At 40.0% G+C, this 26,423-nt stretch overlaps 1 protein-coding gene across 5 annotated transcripts in view; it reads right to left on the reverse strand.

The window, feature by feature from the left end:
- Nucleotides 1–24,676, reverse strand: part of WARS2 (tryptophanyl tRNA synthetase 2, mitochondrial) — a 101,201-nt gene extending 76,525 nt beyond the window's left edge. For all 5 annotated transcript variants that reach the window (XR_015160823.1, XM_086392138.1, XM_086392140.1 and 2 more), the window contains exon 1: nt 24,577–24,676. Coding sequence is in view for 4 of the 5 variants with exons in the window: in XM_086392138.1 (XP_086248264.1) it covers nt 24,577–24,666 (90 nt within the window). In the remaining variant the exon portion in view is untranslated. The remainder of the gene's footprint in view (nt 1–24,576) is intronic.
- Between the last annotated feature and the right edge of the window lie 1,747 nt (nt 24,677–26,423).

Genomic DNA, 26,423 nt, shown 5'->3' on the forward strand with positions numbered 1-26,423 from the left:
CTTCAAAACCCTCTCCTTGATTTCCACAAAACTACACTGTGTTGCTTGTATTTCTGTCTACCTGGTATCTTCAATTTTGTCTCTCTTGGTTCCCGATTTTCCATTCTTACTTGCTAAATGGGGTCCTACGCCACAGCAGCTGTTTTTACCTTTGTTCTTCTATGACAGATAAAGCTCACTGAAGGAAGAACTCCCTTCTTCGCCTTCTCTTGCTCCCCACTTGGGTCAAAGAATGACTTACTGAATTGATCAGTTTCAAGGACCACGCATGGGTCCTGTTTGTTACCAGGTGAATCCTGCCCTTTCTGCCATCCCTATGACCCTGCCTGGAGCCAGGCTCCCTAGACTCCCCTCTTCCCCTATTAAGAGGTCAAGTTGATCTCTTGCACCCTCTATCTCAGGCTGCTGGTAATTCACATCCCAACATTTGGGTCTGGGTTTAGGTAAAGAGTCTCTGGCCTAATCAAGTTTATCAGAGCTACACATTTAGGGTATCAGGCCCATGCTAAGTTGATGATAAAACAGTATTTTAATTCTCATAGGCCACCGTACCCAGCAAAGCTCAGAGGGGATTCTTTAAAACTAAGAAGGGGTCCAGACAGATAATGGCACTAAATAAAATTTTCTTTAAAGGACAAAAGTAAATAAATATCTTTTAAAAACAGACTCCCTGGTGGTCCAGTGGTTAAGAATCCCCTTGCAATGCAGGGGACTTGGGTTTGATCCCTACTCAGGGAACTAAGATCCCACATGCAGTGGAAGATCCTGAGTGCTGCAGCTGGGACCCAACACTGCCAAATAAATAAGTATATTAAAAAAAAAATCATCACAGGAGTCTGTGAGGGGCTGAGCTGAGATCAGGCTCAGTTCTAGACACTGGTAAAACAAAGGTGAAGGAAAAGATGTAATCCCTGCATTCCTGGAGCTTATCTTCCAGTGAGCTGAGCATGCATGCTAAGCTGCTTCAGCTGTGTCTGGCTCTTTGCAACCCTATGGACTATAGCCCACCAGGCCCCTTTGTCCATGGAATCTTCCAGGCAAGAAGACTGGAGTGGGTTGCCATTTCGTCCTCCAGGGGACCTTCCCAGCAAAGGGCCTGAACCTGTGACTCCTGCATTGCAGGCAGATTCTTTCCCGCTGAGCCCCAGGACAAGCCCCCAGCTATAGCTATAGGGACTTCATATAAGGGATGGGGCCACTCAGCTCCTCCAACTCACTGTGTTCTGCTGCAGCTTCAGAGCCAGCAGGGCAATAGTGTGATCTGAAGGACCGCCCTTGCTCAATCTTTCCTGCTTGTGCATCCCTGAAATTCTTTCAGCAGAATTCAAAATCTTTTTCATGTTCAATGAATAATAAAGGGTTCAAAATGCTAAATATTTGGTTGAAGTGAAAATAATGAAATCCATTCGTATTAAAGTACATCAAATAATAACAACAGTAGCAAATATATATTGAGCACTGTGGTATGCCAGGCTCTTTCTTCACATTGCTGCTCAACTGTTGGAACAAACCTATAACAAAACAGTAGGTGCTACAACTAGTCCCATGTCACAGGTAAGGTGACTAAGGCACAGACAGGCTAAGTCCCTTGGGAAGGAGGTGGCTGGGCCAGGAAGTCTGGCTCTAATAATGACTTGACATCACCATCTTCCCTTTATTTTTAAGCCAGGGAGGGGATCTGAGAGCAGGTAGAAACTATAGAAAAAACAACGCGCCAACTACAGAAAGGGTTAGTCCAGCCTGCATGAGTGTGTGCGTGCTTAGTCATATTTGACTCTTGCGATCCTTTGGATTGTAGCCTGCCAGGCTCCTCTGTCCATTCTCCAGGCAAGAATACTGGAGTGGGTTGCCATATTCATTCTTTGGGGAATCTTCCCGACACAGGGATTGAACCCGAGTCTCCTGTGTCTCCTCCACTGTATGCGGATTCTTTACCCACCGAACCACCAGGGAAGCCCCCAGTCTATCCTGGTAATAACCAAACAGAAGCTGTGAGCATGTGCACAGAGCTTAGTGGGGATAATGCTGCTTTACTTGATGTATGGTTTGGGGATTTCACTTGTGTTTCTTCATGGAGGAGAAGTATTTGTTGTTTTCAATGCAGTATCTAAATGGAAAAGAACAGGAAGATTCTGAGAATAAAGTCCTAAACAATGAGAGTGTGGATGGTACCATTTTGGAGCAGAATAATAGCTCAGTAAAGAATCTGCCTGCACTGCAGGAGACCCAGATTCGATTCCTGGGTTGGGAAGATCCCCTGGAGAAGGAAAGGACAACCCACTCCGATATTCTTGCCTGGTGGATCCCATGGACAGAGGAGCCTCACAGGCTACAGTCCATGGGGTCCCAAGTACAGACATGACTTAGCGACTAAACCACCACCACCATCTACTGGATAACCTGAACAAGGCACACAACCAGAGTACTACTGTCCACGACACCCCTTTCAGTAAGCTGGCCAGAACCCAGCCAGGGTTTCTCCAGCTTCCGAGGTCAGCATGGGAGACTTGCGAGTTCCTTGGCAACCATTCTTGTCCACAAAGAAAAGTAATGTCCATGATTAGGGCTTGGCAACTCTTCCTGCTACCCCCTACCAGCATAAGAGACAGAACAGCAACTGCCCTATGATTATACCTATTGCAGAAGCTATAAATTAATCCCTAAATACAATCTGCAAAGACCCAAACTAAACCTGCTTTATCAGAGCTTAGAGTTAGATGGCCTCCAGCTACCTTAAAACACAGCCATATGCCCCTGATATTACAGGACCTATTATGCAAGGCTCCTCCCAATCCCAGAGGATACCAAATGACATGCCATTGCTTGCTGTTGCTTCCTATCCACATTTTTAAATAACAGAATAGAATGGGAAAAAAAAAAAAAAAAAAATCCAGCCACAATTGGCTCCAGTTGGTGTGAATAATGAGATGTGGTTGTCAGAATCCTGGAAAGCTGCCAGCTTGGTCATTAGCTGTCCAGATACTGGGCCCACTTATAAAGAGAGTAAGGAATACAACTTTAAATGAGGTCAGTTTTAAGGAGACTTTAAAAATATGGCATTTGGATGTGAGATGAAACAATCTTAGGAATTAAAATCCTTCTTGTATTAAGTGCTCTCCTTAAGAAAGGGTACAGGTTGTGATGAGATGAAGCTTCCTCAGTTTTGGGAGTCAAGCTTTGCCCAATTAAAATCTGGCCGCTTTTTTTGAAGTGTATGATGGAAGAATCCTAGCTTTGACAAGTTGGCAGTAATCCTTGTGATCTATTTTACTGGGATATATATTGTCACTGCAAAAATAAAACATACTACAAAACTGGAGAGCAGACCCTGCCTGTGATCATTAGACAGACTGGACCAAGTGCCTCAAGCCTTTGATGCCCCTGACATATTATTTTCTGGATGGTGTCCAGCAACCCAATGCAGAATAGCTTTTTCTCTACTGTATCCAGATGGCAAATGGAAGAGATCAAATTCAACAGTTTCAGAGCTAACCTTAATGGATGTGAAAGGCTGGCTTCTCCACCAGCTTTTCAGGGATCTACAATACAAAAAAGGCCTTTGAACAAAGAGACAAATAATTGACTTTATTTTCCCCCCTCTCTCTTCAAAACTAAACGATGGATGTAGTAATATGGTTCAAATCCATCTTCTGGTTGAAAAGGACAGCCAAATATCTGATCAGTTCTAATCACTGGCACTCTCATGACACTTTCTGTGAAGTTCAGATGGGTGTTGCTCTTAATATTCTGGATAGCTTTTTTTTTCACCTTTTAAGCAAATATTTTCAATCTTCCTCTGTTTCCTCCAAACTTTAATAATATATATATATATATATATATTCTTAAATGTTTAGGCAGCAGCATTTTATAGTAAGATTCACACACCACTTACTAAAGGCTGAATTTCAGAATTGGTGAGCATGAGCCTTGCACATTTGTGTTATTGTATACGCACACACTAGAACTTCACTGAGTCCTTTTGAAGGCATATGGTATGACAGTCTACCTCCTTCTTCGGACAAAAGATTTCACTCATTGAAGTGCCAGGACTACTTCATTATTAAATAATTTCACATAAAAATCCTATGGTGTAGCTCATAAGACCAGCTTTGTAAGTAGTAAGTGGTACAGGAGACAACAATAAAGGGGGCTTTCAAAGAAAGGAATAAGTTTACCTTCCACGAGCCAACAAAACAGAAAGGTAAACTTCAAGTAGTTCTTAAGCTGGATTCATGGACTTGTAAAACTGAACACAAAATTTTGAGAGTTTATGTACATATTTTTCTAGGTAGAAGGTCCATATTTTAGGAAATAGTGACACGCCCCCCACCCCCCAAAGTATAACTCTGAGGACAAGACTTAATGGAAACAAGATGAGGTACATTAACATATCTAAGGAAAGAATATGCCTCCTGGAGGGGTGGAAGCTTAGAAAAAGCAGCTCCTTTGGGAAAACTCTGGCCATCTGTTTTAAAGCCACGTCCAAGGGAAATAGTGCTATGACACCAGTCAGGAATATGTTGTCCAAGAAGCATGTATGCTCCAAAGTGAGGGCGGCGTTTTGGGTTATCACAGCTTAATTACAGTCACCAGTGAGGTAACCCAAAGACCACCCCCCACCACACACACACACCTTGTTCTGATTCCACACCCATCAAGCTACCTTATTTAATCACCTGGTTTCCCAATTAATTTTTCCTACAAGTAGAGAAATTAAATTTTCCTGCAAGTAATCCATAAAGAAAAGTAGCTGGTACCCCTGATCATTCTGTCTTCATATAGGATATGTTGTGTGCACGTATGCATGTGCAAAAACTTGTGTGTGTGCCTGTGTGTGTGTACTGCGCAAATGCACAGATGCACGTGAACTGGACTCCTACCTACCTGGCTACTACTATCTTGGCTAGTTCTTCTCATCATTCCAATCTCTTAAAGTTGAAATGCTCACACAGCTTCAGTACTTAGACCTCTTCTCTTTCTAAAAACACTGCCTAAATGATCACACCCAATCTCATAGCTTTAAGCACAGTATATGCTGAAGACTTACAAATTAATGTCTGCATTTAGATGTCTCTCTTGAGGTTGGGTCTCATATATTCAACTGTCTACCTGACATCTCCATTCAAATGTTAACTAGTCATCTAAACTCCTGATCTAAACTATTCATCTAAACTCCTGATGTCTAAAACTCAACTCCTGATCTTCAACCCAATCCCCAAAGTCTTATTCCTCTTGCTGTCTTTACCATCTTAGCAAGTGGCAAACTCATTCCTATAGTTGCTCTAGCCAAAAACCTTGGAATCAATCTTGATTCCTTCTTCCCCTTGTACTGATCAGATAATCAGTAAAAAACAAACAAACAAAAAAACCTTGTTGACTGTACATTCTTTAAAATAAATATCAAGAATCTGACCACTTCTCATCTTTGATGAAATCTTCTTACTGAGCTTCTCTGGTGGCTCAGATGGTAAAGAAGCCACCTGCAATGCAGGAGACCCAGGTTTGATCTCTGGGTCAGGAAGATCACTAGAGAAGGGAATGGCTATCCACTCCAGTATTTTTGCCTGGGAAATCCCATGGACAGAGGAGCCTGGTGGGTTACAATCCATGGGGTTGCAAAGAGTTGGACACAACTAAGTGACTAAACACACAAGCACATTTCTATTACATCCTTGTCCAAGCCACTGTCATCCCTTATGCAGATCTTGTACTGGCCTCTGATTGGTCTTACTTTCATCTTGCTCTTCTATTTTTAACATAACAGCCAGGGTAAGTTTAAAAACCTGTGTCACGGTAAAAGCAGTCCTAAGGGGAAAGTTCATAGCAATACAGGCACACCTCAAGAAACAAGAAAAAAGTCAAATAAATAACCTAACTCTACACCTAAAGCAACTAGAAAAGGAAGAAATGAAGAACCCCAGGGTTAGTAGAAGGAAAGAAATCTTAAAAATTAGAGCAGAAATAAATGCAAAAGAAACAAAAGAGACCATAGCAAAAATCAACAAAACCAAAAGCTGGTTCTTTGAAAGGATAAATAAAATTGACAAACCATTAGCCAGACTCATCAAGAAACAAAGGGAGAAAAATCAAATCAACAAAATTAGAAACGAAAATGGAGAGATCACAACAGACAACACAGAAATACAAAGGATCATAAGAGACTACTATCAACAATTATATGCCAATAAAATGGACAACGTGGAAGAAATGGACAAATTCTTAGAAAAGTACAACTTTCCAAAACTGGACCAGGAAGAAATAGAAAATCTTAACAGACCCATCACAAGCATGGAAATTGAAACTGTAATCAAAAATCTTCCAGCAAACAAAAGCCCAGGTCCAGACGGCTTCACAGCTGAATTCTACCAAAAATTTAGAGAAGAGCTAACACCTATCCTGCTCAAACTCTTCCAGAAAATTGCAGAGGAAGGTAAACTTCCAAACTCATTCTATGAGGCCACCATCACCCTAATACCAAAACCTGACAAAGATCCCACAAAAAAAGAAAACTACAGGCCAATATCACTGATGAACATAGATGCAAAAATCCTTAACAAAATTCTAGCAATCAGAATCCAACAACACATTAAAAAGATCATACACCATGATCAAGTGGGCTTTATCCCAGGGATGCAAGGATTCTTCAATATCCGCAAATCAATCAATGTAATACACCACATTAACAAATTGAAAAATAAAAACCATATGATTATCTCAATAGATGCAGAGGAAGCCTTTGACAAAATTCAACATCCATTTATGATAAAAACTCTCCAGAAAGCAGGAATAGAAGGAACATACCTCAACATAATAAAAGCTATATATGACAAACCCACTGCAAACATTATCCTCAATGGTGAAAAATTGAAAGCATTTCCTCTAAAGTCAGGAACAAGACAAGGGTGCCCACTTTCACCATTACTATTCAACATAGTTTTGGAAGTTTTGGCCACAGCAATCAGAGCAGAAAAAGAAATAAAAGGAATCCAAATTGGAAAAGAAGAAGTAAAACTCTCACTATTTGCAGATGACATGATCCTCTACATAGAAAACCCTAAAGAGTCCACCAGAAAATTACTAGAAATAATCAATGACTACAGTAAAGTTGCAGGATATAAAATCAACACACAGAAATCCCTTGCATTCCTATACACTAATAATGAGAAAACAGAAAGAGAAATTAAGGAAACAATTCCATTCACCATTGCAACGGAAAGAATAAAATACTTAGGAATATATCTACCTAAAGAAACTAAAGACCTATATATAGAAAACTATAAAACACTGGTGAAAGAAATCAAAGAGGACACTAATAGATGGAGAAATATACCATGTTCATGGATTGGAAGAATCAATATAGTGAAAATGAGTATACTACCCAAAGCAATTTATAGATTCAATGCAATCCCTATCAAGCTACCAACAGTATTCTTCACAGAGCTAGAACAAATAATTTCGCAATTTGTATGGAAATACAAAAAACCTCGAATAGCCAAAGCGATCTTGAGAAAGAAGAATGGAACTGGAGGAATCAACCTACCTGACTTCAGGCTCTACTACAAAGCCACAGTTATCAAGACAGTATGGTACTGGCACAAAGACAGAAATACAGATCAATGGAACAAAATAGAAAACCCAGAGATAAATCCACGCACATATAGACACCTTATCTTCGACAAAGGAGGCAAGAATATACAATGGATTAAAGACAATCTCTTTAACAAGTGGTGCTGGGAAATCTGGTCAACCACTTGTAAAAGAATGAAACTGGACCACTTTCTAACACCATACACAAAAATAAACTCAAAATGGATTAAAGATCTAAATGTAAGACCAGAAACTATAAAACTCCTAGAGGAGAACATAGGCAAAACACTCTCCGACATACATCACAGCAGGATCCTCTATGACCCACCTCCCAGAATATTGGAAATAAAAGCAAAAATAAACAAATGGGACCTAATTAACCTTAAAAGCTTCTGCACATCAAAGGAAACTATTAGCAAGATGAAAAGACAGCCTTCAGAATGGGAGAAAATAATAGCAAATGAAGCAACTGACAAACAACTAATCTCAAAAATATACAAGCAACTCCTACAGCTCAACTCCAGAAAAATAAACGACCCAATCAAAAAATGGGCCAAAGAACTAAATAGACATTTCTCCAAAAAAGACATACAGATGGCTAACAAACACATGAAAAGATGCTCAACATCACTCATTATCAGAGAAATGCAAATCAAAACCACTATGAGGTACCATTTCACACCAGTCAGAATGGCTGCGATCCAAAAGTCTACAAATAATAAATGCTGGAGAGGGTGTGGAGAAAAGGGAACCCTCCTACACTGTTGGTGGGAATGCAAACTAGTACAGCCACTATGGAGAACAGTGTGGAGATTCCTTAAAAAACTGGAAATAGAACTGCCTTATGATCCAGCAACCCCACTGCTGGGCATACACACTGAGGAAACCAGAAGGGAAAGAGACACGTGTACCCCAATGTTCATCGCAGCACTGTTTATAATAGCCAAGACATGGAAGCAACCTAGATGTCCATCAGCAGATGAATGGATAAGAAAGCTGTGGTACATATACACAATGGAGTATTACTCAGCCATGAAAAAGAATACATTTGAATCAGTTCTAATGAGGTGGATGAAACTGGAGCCTATTATACAGAGTGAAGTAAGCCAGAAGGAAAAACATAAATACAGTATACTAACGCATATATATGGAATTTAGAAAGATGGTAACAATAACCCGGTGTACGAGACAGCAAAAGAGACACTGATGTATAGAACAGTCTTATGGACTCTGTGGGAGAGGGAGAGGGTGGGAAGATTTGGGAGAATGGCAATGAAACATGTAAAATATCATGTAGGAAACGAGTTGCCAGTCCAGGTTCGATGCATGATGCTGGATGCTTGGGGCTGGTGCACTGGGACGGCCCAGAGGGATGGTATGGGGAGGGAGGAGGGAGGAGGGTTCGGGATGGGGAACACATGTATACCTGTGGCGGATTCATTTTGATATTTGGCAAAACTAATACAATTATGTAAAGTTTAAAAATAAAATAAAATTGGAAGAATAAAAAAATAAAAATAAAATAAAAAAATAAAATAAAAACCTGTGTCAGCCTTCCTTCCTCCAAACAAAGCCTTCCAATGGCTTTGCAACTCAATCCTAATAAAAGACAAAGTCTTTATAATTGCTTCTAAGATACAATTGTCTTCCCCACGTCCACCTTCCTGTTAGCCATCTGATTTCATATCTCCATTATGTCCTGACAGCCATGCAGAAACTCCAATCCTGGGTCAAGGCTAAAAAGCTCATTCTTCACTTACATATTTTGGTACCTGAGCACTTTTGGTGAGAAATCTTAAAACAATGTAGAATCTACCCATAAATTTAAGTTATAGTTTCTTAGGCCCTAGATTCTCAACACTGCTTAATGAACCATTTTTAAAAACGTACGTAGTATTAACGATGTGCCTGGTACTGCTCCAGACACATAAACATTAACTCACTTAATCCTCACAGTAATTCTGGGAGGTAGACATTTTTATTGTCTCCATTTTACAGATGAAGAAGTTGAGGTATAGAAAAGTTAAACAATTTGCCAAGTACGTATTGCTAGCTGGAAGGAGAGCTTACTATTTCCAAACTCTGGCAGTCTGCCTATGGAGTTCAAGCTTTTAACTCATCTTGCAGATGAGGAAAATGAGGAATAGATGTCAGTAACTTGCCCAAGGACTTCCAATTACCGAATAGAACTTGACTTTGAACCTAGGCAGTCTGACTTTCAGTGCTTATCCGCTAAACCACTACCTGATTCCATTATCTCAGGACTGAAGCTCCCTGAGTGAATTTATACCCCTCAGGTTTTAGGGTTCCTGAATTTCCCAGCCCAAACTCATCTAGACCCACAGTCATCTCTACCCCCTTTCTCCCAGCCTCAGAGTTTATCTGTTTCTCCTGATGTTCAATCATTTGCTCTGGAGTGCATTTCTTTCCATCTCTTTCCTGTATCTGCAATCTCTCCATCTTTACTGGCTCCTGCAATCATGCTCAAGTCTCCACCATCCCCAAAGACCTTACCTCCAAACAATCCTCTTGGTCAGATCATTCTTTAAAGCTCCGTTCTCCCTCTCTGGCACGTCATTCTCATTTAGGCTCCTCACAAGAGCAGTCCCAACTTCCTCACCTCTCATCTCATTAATTTGCACCAATGACTTCTAAAGCTGTTGTTGTTGCTAATATCATTAGTGATACACCAGTTATAAACCCTGGGAGGTAATTTTTAGTTTGTATCATACTATAGCACTATTTTGCTCTTCATTTTTCCTTTGAAATTCTCTACACTCTTGGAATCCTTTGACCCACAATTTAATGATTCTTCTCTCATCTCTCTGTTGGATTTTTCAACTCTGGTCTCTCTCTCTCAGTTTAACACTATGAAGGGTTAAAAACTGCTAATTTTTGAAAATTATTTTTCCTACTTTATGTGCTTTTCTTGATGATCTCTCTAAACACATAATTTAAAGTGCTACTCAGCTGACAGCTATCTTGTCAGGGATCTTGGCTTTGTTATTTTTTTTTTTTTTGGAAGAGTCCCTTCTTTCTCTCCCCCTTCCTTCTTACATGTGGTCCACATGGAAGCTGGATGACCCTCTCTCCACAGTCAGTGTGAAGGCAGGCATTTGACTTTCAGGAAGACAGGAGTCACGGAACACTGACCAAAAGTCTGCTATTTAAACAGAAAAATAAGATGAGGGGAAAGCTGTGTCTCTGTTTGAGTCATAGATATGTTAATATATTCCCAATCAAAATTAAGGACACATGGTCTGCTAAAGAATTTCTGTTCTATTTTAGAATGTGAAAAACAATGTGGGAGATGTCATGTGGATGCTGAAACATTGGAATTTCCAAGACATTTTAAAGATTGATGGGTACAACTCATCCTGGGTTTAACAAGATGTTTGGCCACTGTAGTCACGAACTTATCAGGAAGATGCTGCAACTAAACCCCATCTAACAGACAAGACATCCTATCATAAAACAGTTCTGTGATTATGCTAGGTTGATTTGGGGTTTTATTAAACATGTAAATGATAAATTGGTAAGGAAGTATAACAATAAACTTTCCTTAACAACTACTAAAATGTCAATAGGCCATTTTAAAAGAAGAAAATGTAAGTTCTTTGTAATGTAGATATAAATTCTTCTTGAATCATACTATTGTACTCGTGTGTGTGTGTGTGTGTGTGTGTGTGTGTGCGTGCGTGCTCACTCAGTTGTGTCTGACTCTTTGTGACCCCATGGTCTATAGTCCACCAGTTTCCTCTGTCCATGGGATTCCCCAGGCAAGAATACTAGAGTGGATTACCATTCACTTCTCCAGGGGATCTTCCCAACCCAGGGATCAAACCCAAGTTTCCTGCATTGGCAGGCAGATTCTTTACCACTGAGCCACCTGGGAAGCCCCACTGTACTCTATCATGGTCCAAAGGAAAATGGAGTAGCACTGGATGGGAAGCTTGTTACTGTTGTTTAGTCACTTAAGCCATGCCTGCTTTTTGCAACCCCATGGACTGTAACCTGCACTCCTCTATCCATGGGATTTCCCAGCAAGATTCCTGGTGTGGGCTGCCATTTCCTCCTCCAGGTGGGACACTTACAAATGGCCTTATTGTCTACACAGTGTAACAGTACAATGAGACTTAGGGCTGTTTTCTATATCTCTGCAGAGCGTACCAAGATCTGTAGAGCAAAGGTCCTAAGGCATGCCTTCACAGGTTGCTTTAAAGGAACTTACAATGAATGATTAAGAAAAATTGTATTGTATCAATGCTGACATAATAAATGAACATTATACTTCCTTCAGGAGTTGAAAGCATACTTTTAATACTACAAAGCGTGATGTCATTTGTTGTATAGATAATATGCGTGTTTATTGAACTAGACAGTCTCTTGAGGCAAAACTACACTCAAAATAAAACCTTCTCATCTTTTTTTTTTTAAACCTTCTCATCTTAATTCTCAGTTTGTCTATGCTTTTCTATATACAAAGGTAACAAACTTTAGTATAATTTACAGAGGTAGCAAACCCCAGTATAATTAGATACAGTTATGAAAAACGGAAGCTGCACCTGTGAAACAATGTATATATCATAAACTGTATCCTGGTGGAGTATTCACAAAAAAGTCTGAATAAAAAACAACCCCTTCTCCAAATCAAGCTTTCCATCTGTCTTAAAGCAAATGTCCATAAGAAGAGAGAGTATATAAGGAAGGATTTGTTAATTTCTATAAGAAAGGTACAAAGTCCTATAAAATTTCAAAATGGGAGCAATCATTTCCAGCTAAAGGACAGTTTTCCATACATGAGTTATGTTTTTGTTGTTTTCTTGTTTTTTATTTTAAAGAATCACCACTCTTTAAAGATTGATGGTACATACAAATTTAAATGGGAAGAAAGGTTTTTACAAGGAGAGATAGTAACATTAACAAAGAAGTCAAAGGAAATAGCTCTGAGCAAACTTGGAAATTCTATTAACTCCAGGGCAGAGGATCCATGTAGGTAGGACAGCAATGACCTAGAGAAGTGTTTTGGATCTGGACTGTGAAAGGAAGGTTGGAATGAGGGGTTATAAGGAGTCTAAACTTTATGAGAAGCCCTCAAAGATTTCTGAACAAGGGAACAACATCATTAGCACACTGCTTTGGGGAGGTTAATCTAGTCAGATTGACCCTTATGGCAGAAAGTGAAGAGGAACTAAAAAGACTCTTGATGAAGGTGAAAGAGGAGAGTGAAAAAGTTGGCTTAAAGCTCAACATTCAGAAAACGAAGATCATGGCATCTGGTCCCATCACTTCATGGGAAATAGATGGGGAAACAGTGGAAACAGTGTCAGACTTTATTTTCTGGGGCTCCAAAATCACTGCAGATGGTGATTGCAGCCATGAAATTAAAAGACGCTTACTCCTTGGAAGGAAAGTTATGACCAACCTAGATAGCACATTCAAAAGCAGAGACATTACTTTGCCAACAAAGGTCTGTCTAGTCAAGGCTATGGTTTTTCCAGTGGTCATGTATGGATGTGAGAGTTGGACTGTGAAGAAGGCTGAGCGCCGAAGAATTGATGCTTTTGAACTGTGGTGTTGGAGAAGACTCTTGAGAGTCCCTTGGACTGCAAGCAGATCCAACCAGTCCATTCTGAAGGAGATCAGCCCTGGATGTTCTTTGGAAGGAATGATGCTAAAGCTGAAACTCCAATACTTTGGCCACCTCATGCGAAGAGTTGACTCATTGGAAAAGACTCTGATGCTGGGAGGGATTGGGGGCAGGAGGAGAAGGGGATGACAGAGGATGAGATGGCTGGATGGCATCACCGACTCGATGGACGTGAGTCTGGGTGAACTCCGCGAGTTGGTGATGGACAGGGAGGCCTGGCGTGCCGCGATTCATGGGGTCGCAAAGAGTTGGACACGACTGAGTGACTGAACTGAACTGAACTGAAGGGGAAGGATAGTGTGGAAATGAGAAGAATCACAAGGTTCTTAAGATTGGTAAGAGGTAAAGGAGAGCAAAGTAGGTGAGAAGAATTATATATTATTGAAGACATAACCATCATAAAGCACAGAGGACCCACCAGGTGTTGTGCATTGGCCAAGGGACTTTACACATATGATAGAATTTTGAATCCACATAAAAGTTTTACCATGTGAGTATTACTATTAATACTTTGCAGATGAGGAAACTGAGGTATAGTGAGGTTGCATAACTTGCCTGACATCACACAGTTAGCATGTAATCTGACTGATCCTGAAAGTCGTGTCCCTTCTGCTTTACCACACTTCCTCTTCGTGAGAGGTCAGTCAAGTTTAAGATGACAAGTGTAATGTTTGTATGGCTGTTGAGTCTCTAGACACTGGCTTCTCTGGGTTACTGAGTTTCACAGCTTGGCAGCATGGGGGTGCCTGGAAACTTGCCAGCCATGGGAGAAGCCAATATTGCCTGCACAGAAGGAATTTCCTTCCCAACCAAGATGGCCAGGTAACCAGTATCCACGGAGGGCCAACCTGGCTCTCTCCCCAGAATTGGCAAGGGCTCCACATCATCTGGCCCTTAACATCTCCCTTGGGACTCCACCTTCACGCTGCACACTTACCCCCAACCCAAGAGGCTCTTTTCTCTTCCAGTAAATTTATGAACTGGCTGCTCAGACCATTCTCCCCCTGGGAGGACAGGAATCCAAATCAGGGATTTAAGTAAACAGCTCCATTTCCCTTCACAATTACATTCTCCTGCTCCCCAAAAGGGGCTCAAACTATTAGAGTAAAGAGTGAGGCTGAATGAATATAAAATAGAATGGTCCATGCAAAGTCTCTGTTTGTGGGAGTTATAAGGAAAGGTTCATGAGAAGCCCTTTGTCTGGTGTGTAAAATAAATTCTATTCAATGTTGCTAATTGTGAAGCCTCAACAGCATCCCAACTAATATACTAATTAGTAATAACACTTCAACTTATAATAGACTCTAAGAACTTTTTGGAATGAGAATCTTTTAGAATCAAATTCTTACTCATTCCTTGTAGAAATGCCCCACAACACTAATTACTTTAATCTTTCCCATCTTCTCATTTTGCACCTCTGTTATTTTTGAAGAAAGTATTCTAGCCATAAATCCCAACTAGACCCTAGATAGTGGTCCCCTGGCCATCCATAAGCTTCAGCACTCACCACCTCCCCTCTGCCTGCAGGGCTGTGCACAGGTTGACCTTGCAGCTATAGACTGTGTATAAACACAACTTCCTACATGCACCTAGGGACTTATGTGTTAAAAGCCCTTATTTTACACAGGGTAATCCTAGTGGCAGTAGCCAAAGAGAGACACGGAGATAAATTTATAAGACAGCTTTGCTCCTTTCTCATAACTCATTGAGCCAAACAAGACTGTAAGTTCAGCAACAACAGAGGATGATTTATAATTTCTACTCTGCATGTTATCATGGCAAGATATATAAGTGACTTTCACAGAACAGATTTAAAAGTTTGCATGGCAGTTATCAGCGTATTAACACGGGTAATTTGCTTCAGAATTTAATGTCGTTTAATACATTTAGTACACAGAATTTGGAATCAGTACTGCCTAGGGTTGCCATCTTGGGTCTGATACTTGCTATGTGACCTTGGGTGAGCTACTTAACCTCTCAGTAGCTTCATCTGTAAAATGGGGCTAATATTAACAATGACCTCATTGCATTGTTAGGATTAAACAAGCTAATGCGTGTCAAGTGCTTCAAACAATGCATGGTACATGGTAAACACTCAATAAAAGTGTGCTGGTATCATTTCCCTTCTCATCATATTCCATAATAACTGAAATGGTCACAGTCCCATCAGACCAGGGTCCCAAAATGAATTAAACATTGAATTAATTTTAGTACAAATAAGAAAATAATACCTCTTGAACTAAAACTTTAAAGGATACTGACATTTACTTATTTAATTCATCATAGTTACAGAACTGGTAAAAAATAAATAAAATTCTTCGAGGGCCAAGCACAATTCTGAACATTCTTTGCTCTAGAAACATGTATATCTAGAGTGAACAAAGTCTTTCCAAGAAGAAACAAAGGACAAGCATAGAAGAGCTGTGTGGCTTTTAATAGCCTACTGCTCAGGAGCTCCCTGTGCTTCAGCTCAAAGTCGGGCCCGGCTGGTTGAGAGCTCCAGAGAATGGCCAGGTCCCCTCTGTGTCCTCAGCCTGAGCCTCAGGTCAAAGGTGACTCCATCCTGTGTCTCAGTTTATCTTTTTTAGCAATGTCCTAATACTGAATATGTAAACAGTTCCAAGAAACCCCCGCTGCTGGGAAGTGAAAATTTCATCATTGAAACTGTCGATATCACCAGGCTTCTTTTCTGGGAATTGTTACATTCAACCTCAGGACAGCTTCATATTGTGCTGATTTGGTTCCAGTTATTTTTATCATCCTAAATTAAGCATGCACTGATGCTCAATTTATTATGCTCAATATATTAGTACATACTAATATATGTACTATTAGTTACTAAAGAACGCATTTGTAAAGTCATACCCTCCTTTGGATATATATTACAAGGAAACACACTTGAAGCTTGCCTCCACAATTCCAAGATTTTGGATAACTGAAAGAACATGGATACTTTTGTTTTAAAAAGTTTTCCTACCTGCTGAAATACATGTAGAACTGACTGTTTAAAAAGGCCATGTGTTGTTCCATAGAAGCTAATTTTTTGTCTTATTTTTTAGAGAAAGGCAAATAAATATACAGTGGATTCTTCTAACAATAAATGATGATGATAATAAAAAAAATAGGAAGATACAATGAAAATTTAATCAATAAGTAAAAATTTTAGATAACTAAATAACAAAACATTGCATGTTGTCCTCAAGATTAAAGGAGAATATGGGAAGCATTCTGAAAACTACAAAGTGTTATATTAGAGCAGAATATTATTAATGAAAATAACAGATTCCATTTGAAAATTGTTATTTGTGATATGCTATGTTATATTATGTTTCTGAAAGCACTGATGAAAAATCTACAATCATTATCCCAAGAACCTTAAACGAGAAGCAGTGTAACCAAGGTCATTAGGGGCTCCATCCACAGTGGAGTTACCTGGGACTGAAGAATTTCACTAGAACACCAGGACAGGAATGCAAAGGAGAAACTGACATCTCTGTCTGTCCACTGGTTGGTGTCCCAGCCTAGAGGGCAGGGAATGTAAAAGTGGAAATTGAGAGAACCTCTGTGGGTTAGAAATCAGGGTGGTCAACTGTGCTTTTGAAGAGACAAAAGCAAAGTCGACAAGGCAGTTCTTAGCCAACCAGAAGTAGGCTCAATGCGAGGAAGACTGTGCCAAAGAAAAAACAGAGCTGTAGATGAATTTTGGTAAATGATTACAAGACCATAAACAGTCAGATGATGGGGTGGGATGAACCTAGATATGACCCTGCTTTGCTCAGTAAACAGGGTAGTTAAGAAAAAGTGTAAGCTTCTGACTGGGAATAAGAGGTAGGGTATGACTTCCCTAGTGGCTGAGACGGTAAAGCATCTGCCTATAATGTGGGAGACCTGGGTTTGATCCCTGGATTGGGAAGATCCCCTGGAGAAGGAAATGGCAACCCACTCCAGTACTCTTGCCTAGAAAATTCTGTGGACAGAGGAGCCTGGTAGGCTACAGTTCATGGGGTTGCAAAGAGTCGGACACTTCACTTTCACTGCTAAGAAATGATACAGACAGAAAACTGTTAATGCCTGAGCAGGGTTAAAGTCAGTCATGCTGGAGTCAGTGTATCACCTCTGTGCCTATAAATTATCTTTCTGCATCTAGTGCCTCACATGGGCAGAGCAGCTTCTATCGTAAGCCTGTACATTTATCCTGTGGAAATTCAGGAGGAAGGCTTAGGCCTCATGCTGATAGAAGAGAGATTCCTGAACCCCTGATAGGTGGTGGTAAAACAGGATCAAGAGCAGAGCTGAAGAAAGTACTCTTTGGGAGGTGGCTAGAGGCCAGGTGAGTGGTGAACAACTTGCCTGCCAGTGCAGGAGACATAAGAGATCTGGGCTGGATTCCTGGGTGGGGAAGATCCCCTGGAGGAAGGCATGGCAACCCACTCCAGTATTCTTGCCTGGAGAATCCCATGGACAGAGGAGCCTGGCGGGCTACAATCCATAGGCTCACAAAGAGTCAGACACAGCTGAAGCAACGTAGCACGCATGCACAGAGGCTAGGCTGTGCATAAGCACCTGCATATTATGCAGAAGCAAACTGTGTTTGGATGAAAGAAGCTAGAAAAGAAAGAAGAAAGGAAAGAAAACTGACTGCTATTATCTCAAATACTCTAGCTTAAGATAAATGGAAAAAGGTTGCATTTTATTAATAAAATACATACATATAAACTCATTTATAGAGCAGCCCCTTAAAAATCCATCCATCATATGTGGTCCTAAGCCAACAAACCCACTTGGATATTTAAGGAAGATGAAGTATTTTTCAAACTTTATCTTAAGAAATCCAAGACACCGTGGCACCGTCTTAGCAGTCCCTGGTTGTGTGTGGAGGGAAGGAGGGGCCAAGCAAGTGGGGCCATAGCTACTTTAGTATTTCTTAAGTCAGAAAAGTTCTTTTCATTTTTAATTGGAGCATAATTGCTTTACAATGTTTTGCTAGTTTTTGCCATATGACAACATGACTCAGTCATAAGTATACATATGTACCCTCCCTCTTGAATCTTCTTCCTACTCTCCTAGGTTGTCACAGAGCACTGGGTTGAGTTCCCTGTGTTTTAAGAGCAACTTCCCACTGGCTATCTATTTCACACATGGTAATGTATATGTTCCAAAGCTACTATCTCAATTTGTCCAACCCTCTGTGTCCTCTGCTCTCTGTCTCTATTTCTGCCCTTTAGACAGGTTCATCATTACCATTTTCCCTAGATTCCGTATATATTCACTAAGACAGTATTTTTCTCTTTCTGATTCACGTCACTCTGTATAACAGGCTCTAGGTTCATCCACCTCACTGGAACTGACTCTAATTCATCCCTTTTTATGTCCGAGTAATATTCCATTGTACATATGTACCCCAATTTCTTTATCCATTCATTTGTCGATGGGTACCTAGATTGCTTCCATGTCCTAGCTGCTGCAAATAGTAAGTAGTGCTGCAATGAACACTGTGGTACGTGTGTCTTTTTGAATTATGGCTTTCTCTGGGTATATGCCAAGTTGTGGGACTGCTGGGTCATATGGTAGTTTTATTCCTATATTTTTTAAAGAAATCTCCATACTATTCTCCACTGTGGTTTTATCAGTTTACATTTCCACCAACTGTGCAAGACGGTTCCCTTTTTTCCACATCCTCTTCAGCATTTATTGCTTGTACATTTTTTGATGATGTCTGTTCTGACTGGTAGGAGGTGATACCTCATTGTAGTTTTGATTTGCATTTCTCTAATAATGAGCAATGTTGAGCATTGTTTGTGTTTATTGGCCATCTGAATGTCTTCTTTGGAGAAATGTCTGTTTAGGTCTTCTCCCATTTTTGATTGCGTTGTTTTTCTGATATTGAGCTGCATGAGCTGCTTGTAGTAATATATTTTGGAGATTAGTCCTTTGTCAATTGCTTCATTTGCAATTATTTTCACCCATTCTGAGAAAAATGCTCTACTTTTATCTGCTTTATCTAAGAGGGATTCATATAGGATTTTATTTGATAAGAGATCACTGGTCAAGTGGGAAGAGCTCAGGAAAGGCTGAGTGGGAATCCTGGCACTGCCATTTACCAACTCTCTGATGGGAATATTTCCTAACCTCTTTAAACCTTAGTTTCCAGTTTTACAAAATGGATAGAATAATATTTACAGGATTTTTGTGAGAAGTAAATAAGATAAAGCTGTATAGTACATAGCAAGAAGGCTTAGCACATAACAAGCCTTAGCTAAATGTTAGTTCCCTCTCTGAAAGATAGGATATGCATACATACATGCTTAAATATACAAATAGATATATTATATGTGTGTGTATAGATATATATAGAAAGAGACTTCCCAGTTGGCATTAGTGGTAAAGAACCTGCCTGCCAATGCAGGAGATGTAAGAGATGCAGGTTTGATCCCTGGGTTGAGAAGATCCCCTGGAGGAGGGCATGGCAACCAATTCCAGTACTCTTGCCTGGAGAATCCAATGGACAGAGGAGCCTGACAGGCTACAATCCATAGGGTTGCAAAGAGTTGGACACCACTGAAGCAACTTAGCATGCACGTGCTCTCTCACACACACACACATTTGCATAAGCCTCCACAGGCAGTTCTGTAACCTGTAGACATGCAATAGGTATACTGAGAAAGATGCTGGCAGTCAGCAGCCTCACCTTTTTCAGCATTTCCTAACTGTGGCTGCTAGCATAAATGCTCAGCATTGATTCATACTTTCTCTCTGTATTTTCAGCAGTTACCCTCAGTTTTCATCAGCTACACAAAGAGATTTTAAAAGATTTTTAAATACTATTGTTTTGAATAAGCTAAGTCAGTTCACGAGGAAAATTAACCTAGATAGCATTTTAAACAAATGGACTCGGAACTTCCCTGGTGGTCCAGTGGTTAAGAATCTGCCTGTCAATGCAGGGGATACAGGTTTGACCCTTGGTCCAGGAGGATTCCACATGGTGCAGGGTAACTAAACCCATGCATCCAGAGCCCCATCCTCTGCATCAAGAGAAGCCACGGGCAGCACAGAGAAGAGGAGCCTCTGCTCACCGCAGCTAGAGAAAAGCCCATGTGTAGTTAATGAAGACCCACCACAGCCAAAAAAAAAAACCAAATGGACTCATAGACTGAGCTTAAAAGGAACTTTAGAGTGCATCCACGCAACATCCTTATTTAAGAAAAGCACAGAGAGGAGGTAGCCAAATCAAACTGGCACAGTGAGCAGCTAGCACAATTTCCAGAGGGTCATAGCAGTCCTGACAGCTTTCCAGGCTGATTAGTTCATGCTGCCGGTTGGACAGACAATGGACAAGGCAGAGAAAAGCTAAAGGGAAGAGTCACTGGGAACACTATCCCAATTTAATGCCATTAAGATCACAGAAATCTCTAACAACAAATACTAATTGCAAAATATGAAATGAAATGCTAACAGTCAATTTTACCATCCTAATTCCATAATTAATTAGCTTTGTGACATTAGGCAAGTTACTTAACTAAAGTCTACTTCTGGATGCTTAAAATAAGGTGTTAATACCTATCTTAAAGCCTTGTTAGGAAGTATTCTAGAGGATTCTTGTCTAACCTCAGTCTAATGAGAAAAATATCAGACAAACTCAAACTGAGAGACATTCTACAAAATAATTAACCAATTCTCTTCAAAAAGGCCAAGGTCATGAAAGACTGAGGAAGTGCCATTGACTGGGGGAGGCATGACAACTAAATGCAGTATGGGATCCCGGATTTGATCCTAAGCCAGGAGACTAGTGGAAAAATCGGTGAAATTTGAAATTGTCCCATGTTAATTTCTTGGCTTTAGTAAGTATATTATGCAAGATGAAGCTGCTTGGTGACGCATATACAGGAATGCTCTGTACTCATTTTGCGACTCTTTATCCCAAATGATTTTTTTTAATGCTTTTTAAAAAAGAGCGATTTTAAAAAAAGACTTGTTGTAAGAACTAAACACAAGATCTAAAATCTAATACATTGCCTATTTTTTGGCAGGCATGATTCCTTCATTGAATAACCATAGGTCACATTTAGTGACCATAAACAGTAGAAACAGTATGTTAATACTGGGCCAAATCCAGGATGGGACAGCTAATAAGAAGTGTGTTGTTCAACAGTGATAAAATGTGGACATTTTATACTTCACCTGAATGATCACAAATATTCTTGCAAAAGTCTACTAACCATCAATATTTCACTCTTTGCACAATACAATCATAAGTTAGTGCTTAAGTAAGTGTGGATTCTTGGTTTGGTCAAAGATGACAGGCTTAAATTTACCTAATGCCATCAGTGTTTAAACATAAAATGTCAGATCTTCATTCCTCTGACTCTGTGACTACTCTCATCTTGTCAGACTTCACTGGTTTCCTGTCAGGTAACACCTGGCAAAATAAACCGCTTTCATATAAATTGTAGACATTCATAATGAGTAAGGCTTGATACACTATTATTTCTGTTTTCTCTCTAGCTTTCATTTTAAACTTGATTCTACATTTAGCCTTGAAGGGCAAAAGCCTCCTCTTGAGATAACTGAAGGTCCCCAATGCCATGGTTATTAACCAAGATTTTGCTTTCATAGGAAATCATTAAAACAACCTATGAATCTCAATACTCTGGCAAAGTACTGCCACGGTTCATCCACTTTTGCTTCTCACCTCAGGAAGTGACTGTACAGCCAAAACTAATAAGAAGCAAATTGCTATTTCTTACTTGTTGATAGAATCATTCATGTGATAAATACACATTTCTTTTCATTATATTATAGCCCTGCAAAATAATTTTTGTTTTCTACAAAGGTTATGAGATATCATAAAAGTGTCTAATGCATCTGGTTTAAGAATCCAATTCTTCCTTCACATATTTCTGCATCTGTTCACAAAATCTCTTTGACTTCAAAGGAAGCTTTTCAAGTGAAAAAGAAGATACATACGGGAAAAATGGCCATAAATTTTTCATTTTCTAAAGCCATTTTAATAACTTTTCTAAGGCCATTTTAAATAACAGCACTGTGGGACAAGTACTGTCCCACAAACTCTCCCTCAGAGATCTACAATAGCACAGATGATATGATGGCTATGCATTCATCTGAAGATTTATGTTTTAAGACTTGTTTCTGGGTCTGAGAGTGGTATCTCTTCAATTTAGAACATGTGAAAACTACAGAAAGCTTAAAGAAGAACACTTAAATCACTTTTAATCCATTACTTAGGAAGACCAAAGAGAAAGCAAAAAAAGTTAAGAACAGTTGTTTCCTTCTAGTCCTTTTTCCTGTACATAGATACTTACATAAATATTTATTTGCAAATATAATATTATGACACTGTGAATGTAATTTTGTACCTTTTCTCAATTGGTCTTTCAAAAGACTGCACTAGTCCTTCAAACCATCATTTTTAATGACTGAAAATTACAGGAGGCAGTGGAGGACTAAATTAGGAATTTGGAATTAGCAAATACAGACTACTATATATAAAACACATAAACAACACGGTCCTACTGTATAGCACAGGGAACTACATCCCATATGCAGCAATAAGCCATAATGGAAAAGAATCTGAAAAAGAATTTTAAAATTTACATGTAGAATTATGCTTTAAGAAGTGCTCTTTCGTATATTTAATTTGTATTCTACCAAAAGCTAAATTAAAGGTTTGAGAACACTATTTTGGAGAATCTACATCTTGAAACAATCTAGATTAACAGTTGATTAAGATAACTGTATTCATAAATGCCACTGAAACAATAGTAGAGATTTCAAATTCTATTCTTTAGCGTTTATAATGATTTAATGCCCTAAACTTCCTGGGACAAGCATTAGCAGACTGTAGTTTGATTCCCTTTTCTCTTTGATTCTGTTTCTCATGACATTCACAACTCTTGAGTTTGTTATGAGAGGGAATTTGAGTCTAAGATTTAGTAACTTTGGATTCACAGGTTTTATTATGCTATTACCTAGAAATATAGTATATAACTATAGTAATCAACCAAATCTCCCCGCCCACTCAGCTTGTGGGATCTTAGTTCTCCCACCAGGGATTGAACCCACACCCTCAGCAGTGAAACCTCAGAGTCCTAACCACTGGACCGCCAAGAATTCCCAGAAATCAACCAATTCTGGTACTACAGAATCAAATCTCCAAACTTCAAAGAGAGGGATATTTGCTGTATTTATCTAAGTAGCAATCAATTCTTACTTAACTATGCCACCTGAAATTTAAAACAACATTTAAATAACTGTTTTGATAAATAACTTTCCAATGTAATATCCTCTGTTCTTAGAAGAATCTGGTTAGGCCAATATCTATGAAGAACACTTAAGCACAGAAAGTTAAGTAATTATGGGATGATTAGAAAACCAAGTTGAATTTATATCTGGGTTTTGATAATTAATATCACTGCTTTGCTTTGGCTTCGTTATCGTGGAGCCACTCATTTTTCAAAGCGTGAAGTAACACTGTCATCAGTCTAACCCTTCTTCCACCCATTTTGCTGAAGAAAGGAAGTCCAGAGAGAGAAAATGATTTGTCATGTCACACTTCCTTAGTGGCTCAGATGGTAAAGAATCCGCCTGCAATGCGGGAGCCTTGGGTTCAGTTCCTAGGTTGTGAAGATACCCTGGAGGAGGGCATGGCAACCCACTCCAATATTCTTGCCTAGAGAATTCCATGGACAGAGGAGCCTGGTAACAGCAGTGCTACCAGACAGGACCACACCTTTGGAAAGCTTGCTTAAATTCCTTCATAGAACCTTCTACATACAGGTCTGCTTCCGGACAATGGGGAGAAATAGAGTGGAAGGTACACTGACATTGTTCAAGTATCGCACTGCCAGAGAGAGGATGCCATGAGGGTGCACCTCCTTAAACATTCTAATTACTAATGAGGTGTCTTCTCCAATTTCTCCGCCAGGTCCCTTGGCTTACTGTTAGGGAAAGGAAAGTAAACATCAGGACGAGGGCAGTGCCAGATGGACTCGCTCTCTGGTGTCTGACAACTTCACACAGGGAAGAGCTTCCCGGGTTGCCCGGCAACAGTGGAGCTACGGCGCCCAGAGACTAAGGTACTAAGGCCAAGTGGGCAAGCGGCGGCGCGCACCTCCCACCAGGGGCGCGTTACGTCACGCGTATCCTTGCAACGTCCTCACGCTCCGAGTAGGAAGGCACTCTTAGGTGAATCAACCTTAGGAACGGAAGAGCTCGGTACTCTCCAGAGAAAACGGGGAGGGTGAAGCAAAAGGAGGGAGGAAAGGGGCGAGAAGGACCTAGCGAGATGGGAAACCGGCGGAAGAAGGGCGAGCATTGGTTACCTGGGGAACGGGAGCAGCGTCGGGTCCTTGATGAAGTGCCCGGATGAAGTTCCAGCACTCACGCGCTTTCCGCATTGAGTGCAGCGCCATCTTGAAAAGGGCGGAGCCGTCTTGTCTTGAGTGACATCTGGTCAGAGGAAATCCCAGATTCTCAGCGCGTTTGCTTGCTGCGCATGCGCCCTTGCTCTCGGGGCGGTCCTCTGAGCTGGAGGGTGGTGGGAGTCCGGCATTCGCAGAGCAGCTGTGGATTAGGATCCGGATGTGTCTTGACTTTAGTTTATGCCATGGAGACCTAGTATTTGCGCAGGTTTCTTGAAGGACGGGATATTAGTAACAGTTTTAAACTGGAAGAAAGTCAAAAAGCCTTTCGGATCCTAACCGTCCTGAGGCAAGCATTTAAGAAGTTTCTCTTGCAGTGGGACCTCCCTAATCCTCTTAGAGGGCAGCAGGTGGTTTTTTGAGAGCTATGTGGCCTCGTTAATGCAGGTGATCTGCAAACGTTTGCTGAACCCGGCCGTCTGCTAGGTATTGAAAGTGCAAAGACACATCTTGCCTTCAAGTAGTGTATGGGGTAGCAGATAAATGATGCACTGTTTTAGGTGTTAAAGAAGTAAATGCCAACATTGGGAAAGTGGGATGGTAAAGACTGTGGTGCTTCAGCCTCCCCTAAAGAAGACTTCAGAAGGAAGGAGATACTTGATAGAAGAAAGGGTTTTGAGTTTTAGCTTAAATTATGAGAAGAGTTAACAGGGTACTCCTACCTCTGTTAATGTACCCAAAAATCTGTCAGTAAAAATATTGGGAAAGATTCGTTAGAATTCATTTATGTGTTTTATTGTATTTATTCATTAGGGAGAGGTAGGAGATAAATGCAGGACATAAAAAGATACCGATACACTTAATGGAACTGAAATTAACAAAGACAAAACTATTCAACTAAAACCCTTCAATAAAAATTTCGTAAGAGAGGTACAGAGTACTGGTGAAGTTCAAGCATAATTGATGTAATTCAGAAGTAAGCAGAGAAGGAATCATAGGAATGAGGGCAAAAAGAACAAACAAAAACACTAAGGAAATCAAGTCTCATTCTTCGACAGAACTAATCTGTTTGGTTGTCTCTGTTAAATATGAGGTGCTTGTAGTACTTGAAAATATGGCACCAATTAGATAGATAGGTCTGGACCTCAGGAAAGAGGTCTGAGCTACAAAACAGATGGTAATTGAATCCAAGAAAACCTTTGAGACTAGGAGGTAGAGTTTGTGGAATAAAAGTAGTCAGATGATAGAAATTGAAGGGGGTTGCCAAAATGTGTTTAAAAATCCCCCAAATGTGATATTACTGAAACCCAGGAAAGAGACCTTGCCAGCAGAAGTGACGATTGATCTTTATAAAGATGTGAACTTATAAACATGCAGTTTTATAAATGCCTTGGTTTTATACTCATGTGTACAGTAAAGCATTAACATTATAAAACATGGTTTTTTTTTTTACTGGTATATTATTAATTAGATTTAATGACCCTAGGAATTAGTAAAATTGAACTTCTAACATCCTCAGCCATCTGGATTATAAGATAAAGCCTAACAGTTGAAGAGGAGGGTTTTGGCAGAAAGCTGTCACAGGATCTGCCCACTCTACTTCCTCCAACAGTTAAGTTTAGTCTTTTATCTCTGGAGACTCAACATGACTGATGATATTTTCATGGGACATATTTCCAAGACATGCTTCCATTGAAGAAGGTCTGTCAGGACAGCAGCAGTGTAATCACTTCAGTATATATTTTTTAAAAGTAAGTTCTTTTCTTAAAGACCTACTGTATAGCACAGGGTGCTGAATCTTTTGTAAC

This window comes from Bos grunniens, chromosome 3 (assembly GCF_055505025.1).
Source record: "Bos grunniens cultivar Pamir isolate PY7600 chromosome 3, Bosgru_T2T1.0, whole genome shotgun sequence".
Classification (NCBI taxonomy): Eukaryota; Metazoa; Chordata; class Mammalia; order Artiodactyla; family Bovidae; genus Bos; species Bos grunniens.